General features: G+C 45.0%; 2 protein-coding genes across 5 annotated transcripts; one reads left to right on the plus strand and one right to left on the minus strand.

The window, feature by feature from the left end:
* Nucleotides 1–407: 407 nt before the first annotated feature.
* Nucleotides 408–5737, minus strand: LOC136184506 (glutamate receptor 1-like). 2 transcript variants are annotated; one of them, XM_065971413.1, is made up of 14 exons: nt 4792–5737; nt 4657–4738; nt 4424–4602; nt 3405–3524; nt 3149–3358; nt 2962–3098; nt 2832–2891; nt 2613–2780; nt 2457–2561; nt 2292–2399; nt 2093–2233; nt 1822–2031; nt 677–1753; nt 408–629 (listed from the first exon to the last, which is right to left on the minus strand). In XM_065971413.1, the coding sequence occupies exons 5-14, from the start codon at nt 3243–3245 to the stop codon at nt 555–557; spliced, it is 2178 nt and encodes a 725-aa protein (XP_065827485.1). In that variant the 5' UTR covers nt 3246–3358; nt 3405–3524; nt 4424–4602; nt 4657–4738; nt 4792–5737; the 3' UTR covers nt 408–554. The 2 variants fall into 2 exon arrangements, with proteins under 2 accessions (XP_065827485.1, XP_065827483.1); XM_065971411.1 differs by lacking the exons at nt 4424–4602; nt 4657–4738; nt 4792–5737 and adding an exon at nt 3579–3771.
* LOC136184507 (uncharacterized) lies at nt 5428–8736 on the plus strand. 3 transcript variants are annotated; one of them, XM_065971414.1, is made up of 3 exons: nt 5428–5648; nt 5706–6459; nt 6513–8736. In XM_065971414.1, the coding sequence occupies exon 3, from the start codon at nt 7454–7456 to the stop codon at nt 8582–8584; it is 1131 nt and encodes a 376-aa protein (XP_065827486.1). In that variant the 5' UTR covers nt 5428–5648; nt 5706–6459; nt 6513–7453; the 3' UTR covers nt 8585–8736. The 3 variants fall into 3 exon arrangements, with proteins under 3 accessions (XP_065827486.1, XP_065827488.1, XP_065827487.1); XM_065971416.1 differs by having other exon boundaries at nt 5717–6459; XM_065971415.1 differs by having other exon boundaries at nt 5706–8736.
* Nucleotides 8737–8863: the final 127 nt, after the last annotated feature.

Genomic DNA, 8863 nt, shown 5'->3' on the forward strand with positions numbered 1-8863 from the left:
ACTTTTCCGAGTAGGACTAGCTTCCGCTTTTGAAAGTGAGCGTGGTCGTTCAAAATTTTCTTAAAGACAGTTTTTTAGTGAAATAGTCTATAAAAAGAACTAAATGATACGTAAGACTGACTTTATTCTAAAAGTTCTTCGCATGGAGGAAACCTATAATTCTCCTTAGATATTTCAAAGGGGAGGTTGCAACCCCCTCAACCCCTGTGGGGAAATTGCGGGTTCAAAGCCAATGACGCTTCGCGCTAGAGGACAGCTTTGTCTTCCACTGGCGGATCTAGGGAGGGGATCAACATCATAATCCGGCCATATATCGCAGGCCTACCCCTGCTAAGGAAATCAAGGAACATATAGCTAGATATAGAATTTAGTTCTCTGCAAAGAGGCGACGTAAAGAAAACAAAGCGCAAAGAAGAAAAGCCAGCATAATTGACAGATTAAGGAAGCGTTCGAAGACGCCTATATATGTGGTACAGTACCATCATGATGCTGTTGCATGTTTCTTACTAGTTCTACAGTACTGTACTCTTTGATGTGAGATTAGGCGTGGCCAACTACACTACACTTATCTTGACATTTTCAGACTTTTGAGTTGTTTGTTTTCTGGTGCTCTTGCAAGAAACGGTATCCTATATAGAATTAGTTCAATTAAAAAATTAGAACCAAACTAACGTACATCTTCCTTCCTCTTCTTCAATCTCTTTTGAAACAGCGCCCTCTGCAAAATAGCCACAGAAAAAGCGACGAAAACTCCCACAGCCAAGAAAACAAATACTCCGAGCAGATGTGATACATCCACTTGACCCTGATTGGACGAATCGGTGTTGCTATCTCCGCACTGGCCCGTATCGAGCCAGTGAGACGTCGCATTTTCCAGCCAGCCGCTACTTCGAAGTTTCATCACATTTAAAGAGAAATCGTCGCGGTACGGCATATTCTTTGGCATCGCAATCCCGTAGCCTTGCCTGTTGAATGATCGACCGACTATGTGAACGTCGCACGGCCGCTGAGAGGCGAAATACTGCAGAATGGGTAAGTCCCAAATGAAAACGTACTGATTGGCTGGATCGGTTCCTCGAGCTCGCTCCAGTCCTCTTTCGCTGTTCGAAACGGGCGATAGATTTGGCGTGGCTTTCATATATTTTCCCATTGTCTGGAACGGTTCCATGGCCGACGATGCAAAGAACTCTTCGACGGACGATGATTTCACCGTGCCATACGGAACGTCGGATTGCGTTGCCAGCTCTTGCGCCGACGATATGCTCGACGTCAAACGTTGGAACGTGAGAAAAGCGGCCAAGTTCGCCGTATACGTCGCGACGACGATGAGAATGAAGAAGTACCAGAAGCCGAAGAGAATTCTCGCCGGAAGGAAGTTGGCTCCTTCCGGACCCGTCTGTAAGGCCGTTGTCAGGAAGAACCAAAACGAATCGTAGAGTTTGTGCAGAAAGATGCGCACGACGCCCCGATTTGCCTTCTCGTCATTGTCGTCGCCATCGCGATTCTTTTGAAAATACAGCGGAGTTATTGTCTGCAGAAGGGGAAACGCGAGACTGACGACTACAACGCAAACGAGAGCGAACAGCCACGACGTCGTCGAGAAGGGTCCCAAAAACGCAAAATAGTTCGTCTGCGCCGGGCGAGGCTTAGCCGTGAGGAGAGCGAGCCCGTAGTCCATCCACGGCTTCGTGAATTCGACGTACTTCATACGATGAGAGGTAATTGCAAGCGGTCCAAATGCTAAATCGTACCTCTGAAAAACAGAAAAAACATGCAGAGCGGGAATATTATTTGGATGCGTGCGTGATAGAACTTTCTTACGCAGTTATAAATTTCACCCATAAGCCCCGAAGCGTCTGTCAGAAATCCATTGACGTCTTCGGTGAAATCTCCGTACAAGCCGCTTTTTTCAATGTAAAGATCGTACGTAAAGTTCATTCTGTCTTTGAGCTCCTCTAGCAAGTCAACTATTATTCCTCTGAAGGCCAAAGCGCCTGAAACGTTGGGATTGTGAAACAAAAAAGGAGGTTCCTAATACATAATCACTGAAGATTACGAGGGCTCGGACGCTCCCTATAACTTTTGGACTAACATTGATTGTTACAATGCGAAAATGATAGCGCGAATTGTTCCGACGAAATGCTTCAAGACACTGTTTAAGACTTGGCACGCTTCGCCGGCTTCGTTTCTCTACGGAAGAGTCGAGTAGTTCTCCCCTACTATAGACGCCGATCTAAGAAACAAAGCGACTCCTTCTTTGTGAATACTAATAATATGCAATGCGTTCAAACCTTCGAGGCGAAAAGACTGGATAGGGCTATTATGTCGTACCGGTCATGGATTCTGCCGTTCAGATGAGTATCAAATCGAATATGTCCTCCAACCGCTACACCGTCAAGCTTAAGAATAAAGAAAACAGACTAATTTTCCTATATACTTATAGATAAAACACGTACTTGACTAGCATGAATCCTGAGAGTCTCGGGATTGACGTCTGATTGGTTCAACAGCATTAGACGATTCAGGAGTAGAAGTCCGTCGTACAGATAGGCAGCGTTTGGCTAATTAAGCATCAAGAATCAAAAGTGTCAACCGCGAGAGAGCTAGTTTACCAACGTTGTCTCGTACATGTCTTCGGAGCATTGCGCCAGAAGATGGCACGTTCGAGACCAGCGATGGAGCCACTCCTGCTTTGTGCCGTTCTCAGAAAACGCTCTGAAAATTCCCAATGCATGAACGTCAGGCGGCAGGAGTCGCCTCACGTCGCCGTGGTACAGAAACTAAACGCAACCCAATATCTAAGACGTTATACTACAGCTAAACGTAAATACTTTTCTGGTAATGTCTTCGGTAAAAATCCAAGAATTTGAGCCCCTCCACTTCGATAGAATCTACAAAGGAAATAGTTGCAAGAGTTAATTATAATTGATACATAGCTAATAGTGAAAAAATTTATCTCACAGTTCTCAAAGTGCGAAAGCAGGATTCGCTAGAACAGTGAACGACAATGACGTTACTCTCACTTCCACGCAGAATCCTATTAGTAGTTAGAGATTGAACTTTGGACACTTCAATACCCCGCAACTGAGTAAGATAGTCTAGATAAAACGTACCAGTAAACGTTGAAATGATATAAACTTCTAATTACCGTCGTCGCTTTCCGTCCACAATTCCACTTTCAGCCAGCCGCGTTGTAGTGCTATGGCCTTCGCAACGCCTACTTGACCCTCAACCGAGTGGCCCATCCCAAAGGATAGGGAAGAGTCCTTGAAGGAGACCACAGGAAATGAAAGCTGACGAGATTTTTGCTGCAGACATTGTGGCACAAGATAAATGACGCCCGACGATTCGAGAAACGCTTAAATTAAAGCGTTAGCGAACATATCGCTTTGCATATAAAGTACCTTTGCTGCATTTGCCTTCGACGCCTGTGACAGAAACGTTTCCAACGTTCGGATTGAATTCCTGAACGCCGTTGATAATGGTTTTCACAAAGGCGCCGGAAAGAAAAGAACTCGTCTTTTCTGCAACGAAAAACATGCAACGCTATTTGCTTTCTTTTCTCAGTGATGAATTACCCAGGGAAGCGCATCTAAGAGGCTCAATATTATATAGAACGGCAAGGAACCATGCAACAAAGAGCGACATTAGCATTTCGTTACCACGTCAGAGCCAAACGGAGAAATGTGAAACTGTTGCAAGTGCGAGCCCCCTTTATACTAAGTCTTCATCATGCGTGCATAAGCAAACTTGCGTCACGTTAGAGTGAATACATAATTAACAGATAAGCCACAAACGCGACACCGGCACGCAGAATTTAGAAATCCGCTCATGACTACAATTAGCTCTCTAAACTGCGTCATGGCAGAACTACGGAACAGAATATATTCGTTTGATCAGACAAAATCATCGCAGGCTCTCGGCAGTCGCGTACCGGTTAGACTAACCGGAGCAAGGTCCTCTGTATTCGCCTGCTCCGAGCCCGACCTAAATACAGCCCGTCAATACGTGTATGCGTGACCCATGCCCGCGTGAAGAGCGGAAACAAAGTGTCGACAGGACTTTGAACGTATTGTTTCTATCCTGTTTGACCTCCACTCTATTTTAGCCACTTGGCTTTGCTTTGGGGACTAGGGCTACATACAGTACCGATGGCATTGGCACTGTCATCGAGAAAGTTTCTTCGCAATTTTGTGCTTTACAATAAGACATCGGCAAAAATTTGTTCGGGACTCACATTAGAATAATGCTAGCATCGGCATCTCTACTGAGGAGCATAAGTCCCGGCCACGAAGCTAGCAAGTGCATAGAACCCGGTCGCCGAGCGAAATCATGCAGGTAAGCGATGGAGTTAATTAAGCTATACTTTGCACGTCAAGCAAGTACTAAAGCTAGCATGAAGCTAGTAAATAATTAAGCTCACCTCCTCTTCATACCGTAGCGTTGCCAGGTCAATGATAAATTCTCTACCAGAGATGATGCCTGTTGTGCTCCTTGGAAAGCGTCGTCGCGCAATATCGGTATTTGACTGTCAACTTAGTCAGGCTAGTGACATTCCAATTCCCATTGAAGACTCAAAAAAGTCTTTTAAACGCGAGACAGCTAGCAAACGCATGATGACTATACAGTAGCTTCGTATGCTACTACATTACTTACTCTATTTCTAGACTAGATAGGCTGCCTTCGACTGATCAAGTTCATGACGAAGAAAAGAACATTTAGTTCTGCGTCAATATTCCTGCCAGCACCACAACTGCAAAGCTAAAGCTATAAACTTGAGAAAGGACTGACTTTCGCTGCTTCAAGATAAAAGAAAGAAACTCTGAGATCTTCTTTCGCTAAAAATTCTTTTATTCAATTAGCCAATCGATGCAGAAAGCGTTGAATTGCAACGATTGCTGCACTATAAGCATAGAGAATTGTTCCGAAAACGAAATATTCTCCTACTGTACCACTTCAGCAGTAGCAAACAGTCAAACGACCGTTATTGATTTTAAATATTACGCTATGCTATTGGTGCATGCACTACTGTAAATGCAGGAGCTACGCTGTACATACCGTCCAAAATATCACGCCAGCTAAAGCAACTGTCAATTAACACGGCTTTTCATTAAAATCTTAAGGAGAGCTAGCTAGCAAAATGGAGACAAAGAAACATTTCTCCGTTGTGGTACTAACTGCGCAAAATTCAAAGGAAGCGGAGAAGGATTAATTGGATGAAGTGGGAAAACCAGCGCCGCTAATGAAATACTGCAGTAGAATTATTAGTGTCTCAATGGTTGGAAAGGACAAAGTGCGTGAAAACGGTCGGAAAGGACATCCGAAGGAGGTTGCGAGAGCCCGACACGTGCACTATAGATAGCACAAAGCACCTCCTCCTTCGCTCATCCGTATGATCCGGCAAGGACGAGTGGCCCGAGTCCAGTTGATCAAGTCGTTATTGGCTGTGTGAAATCCCCCTTTGCAATCAAAATACATCTTTCGGGAGTGTGACGAGAACCACGGGAAATAGCACTCGCGCCCTCCGCCTTAGTTACACTTCCTGTAAAGCTTGTGTTTGAGACAACGTTCTTTTTAGCCTTACGAAAGAGAACCTTGAAGCGGCGAACCACCAAGCTGCTGGATTTAGCACATGCAGACAAACTCTTGTAAGACTCTCTCCGTGTTAGCGCGCGCATAGCGTCACCACTTGACTATCTCCTAAGATCCGTGCTAGGATCTATCTCTTCTACACAACCAAGGGACAACCTGCGCTGATTTAGAAAAAGCCAGACACACGTTTTGAATCTTTGTTGCTCACAACGCTATTCTTACGCTCCTCCTTGTTGTGGACGATTTATAGAAACGGATTTCCTGTGTAGTGACGTCAGGAGGTATTAGAGGGTGACGGGCTTGACGTCAATAAAGCTATTATTGAATAGCCAAAGAGAGCGAGTCGATTGAACGGCCGGAACAGTGGCCAGGAAAAGGGGACAATCGACGGTTGCGCTCAGCAGTGAGGCAATCGTTATTGTCCGAAGAATCTTCTTTAGGAAAATTCTTTGAAGAGCAGCCAACGACGCCCACACCTAAAACAATAAACTCGCCCACCGTGTTAGTCGTGCTAAAATCGCCGGACTTGCTTCATACGCTGTCGGGCATGTACCGCACTGCAAATCTATCGAAAACCGATCGCGACAAAATGACAATTCCGTAACCCTGCTCAAAATTAGACAACTTTCGAGTATAGCGTGAGGCACGCTTACAGGAAAGATATTGCAGGATACGAATCAAAACGTATCGGTCGCTTGGAGGGGCTCCTTGGATATGGAGCGCGATCAGTACCAAAAATCACGTGAAGCCGGTCGCGGATTGCACCTTTTGTTCGTGAAAGTATCGACCTTGAATTTGTCCATGCACGTCTTCGAAATCCAATAACGATAGTGATTGTAAAAGCTCTATGCTGAGCGCTTTTGTCAGGTAGAGGTGATTCATTCGTGCAGCTCCAAATTTTAATCGATGGCCTTTGACAGAGAGACTGGAACCCGCATGTAGGAATGAACTGTGCGTGAAAACGGTCGGAAAGGACATCCGAAGGAGGTTGCGAGAGCCCGACACATGCACTATAGATATAGCACAAAGCACCTCCTCCTGTTGTGTTAACGATTGGCGACTTCGCTCTCTCTCATCCGTATGGAGGATCAGAGCGGTAAACCGCCCTAGGGAGGTCCATAACCTCCCTAGGGCGGCTTATGCTAGGGCGGTTATGGGTCCATAACCCACCTTGGGCGGTTATACTAATTGATTAATTGAGTCATTACCGTTATATATAGCAACTCCTCGTAAAAAAGTAAAAAGAGTGAATTTGAACTACCTACCCTAAAACGCGCTCCTACCTCCGCATGGAGGACTCTGCACACCGATCTAGCGCTTTGCAACGGTTTTATTTACGAGGTCGAGATATAAGTGGTCCAAGAGGGGCGATATGGGATTTATCGCCCCGGCACCCGAGTGACTCCGAGAGTAGGAGGGTACATGTGGGTAGCTGGGTCTTTTACATTGGTATTGGGACACTATCCGTGCATGAATATGCCGGCCTATACAGCTTTATTTACGATTTAATTAAAGTCAGTTTGATGCCGGTCTGTTCTAATATGTGTGTTTTGTCCAAACTTGATGTGCACAAAATTAGATAAAGACTGCCAGAAAAGGATATCTACACGTTTTTGCGACTCTCTCTCGCCTAGTAATCTAGCCAGCATCAGAGCCCTAGATAAAGCATGATTTATCTAGGGCTCTGGCCAGCATCGCGCAGTGACGTCAGCGTCGTTGCGTCACACAGAAAATTAGACCGAAAATCCCACGTCTGTTTTAATTTCAAGTCTTCTACAGTAGCCTCAAAAACCACAGCACAAGTGTCACGTCAGTGTCAAGATCTCTGTTTCTGCACGAGCCCGGATCGTAAAAGTCTGATATGTTCCCTTCATCTCAGTGCGCGAACGAGAGCGTCTTTGTCCGGTTTCCGTCGCCCAATACATCGCAGCAATTCTTCTCGTGGCTAACATATAAAAGCGTAACAAATAGGTGGATCAGCTTAACGGTTTGTATAATGTGTGCGCTTTCGGTCATCTGCAATGCGGCTGTCATTGCGTGGAGGTGCAAACAGAGAAGAGGATCAATCGTCTCCTTTCTCATAGTAAATCTAGCTGTAGCCGATTGTGCTATTGCCGCAGCAAAGATGTTTTTCCTCGCGGCGCTGCTGACGTCTAACAGTTGGTGTCAAGCTGTGGACACCGTTCTTTCGAGCCTTTGCTTCATCGGCTACTTGATTTTTCACTTGTCAAGTAAGATGAACTCCCTCATTTTGGTAACTGTGGCACTCGTTGAGTTGAAAGAGCTGTGCAATTGTTTCAGTATCAGGCAAGATATAATGAAATTTTTGATTATTTCTCTTGTCTGTTTGGAATGGCTCTTGATGGCGTTGTACACTGGATTCACGGCTAAAAGGTACTTCGACGAACTGTTTACAGATGAAAATAATAAGACGATTAATTGGAATTCTTGTTGGTCCGCTTCGACCGACGGACCCTACGGCACTCACAAGACTTCCGATGTTCTTTTCATTTCCGTGAGCTCGTCGTTGGTTTTTCTGAGTATCATTGCCTATGCCGTTATTCTGATTCATTTATTTCGAAAGAGAAGGCACTTGTCAGTTGAGACTGAAAGAAATGAGAGGTTTTACAATCAGTTGCGATTTCGACTTTCGGTTATCATGCTTGTAAATGGAATTTTGATCTTGTTTCTTTTTGCTTGGGATGGCTATGCCATGAGCCATCGTGAAAATTACAGTTCGTTCGCAGATAACAGGAATGTTAGAGCCTTGTATACTGCAACTATTATTACCGTGCCACTGATTTCGCTTGTGAATCCATTTCTCTACACCTTCTTCTCAAAGTCATTTCTGAGAAAGCTGAGCCAACTTATCCATATGCGTTGCTGCAAAGTACGGAGTCGGTCTTTTGCAAGGGACACAAGCAGAACGTCTTTAGTCGATGAGCAGACAGCTTTATTTACGGAATCTTCTCGGAGTACTACACTGTACTAATCAGTGCATGCAGCACTGCCGATGTTACCTGAATTTTTGTGACAAAAAGAATGACATCATAACATTGGAGCTTCCTTTGCAAATAGGCTTGTACTTTTTTCGTTCTTTTGAAACGTTTTACGTGTCTAGTAGTCTTTTCAAATGCGCGTATGACAGGGCTTAGATCAGTCACCGTGACAATGTCTACGGTGTCTCCATCGGTCCCTTCTCAACACTTGAAATAGCGCGGCCGAGATCACACTAGTCCCAGGTGAATAGAGGCAAGATACCAAAACGTCG

The sequence above is a fragment of the Oscarella lobularis genome, chromosome 3 (assembly GCF_947507565.1).
Source record: "Oscarella lobularis chromosome 3, ooOscLobu1.1, whole genome shotgun sequence".
In the NCBI taxonomy this organism is placed as follows: domain Eukaryota; kingdom Metazoa; phylum Porifera; class Homoscleromorpha; order Homosclerophorida; family Oscarellidae; genus Oscarella; species Oscarella lobularis.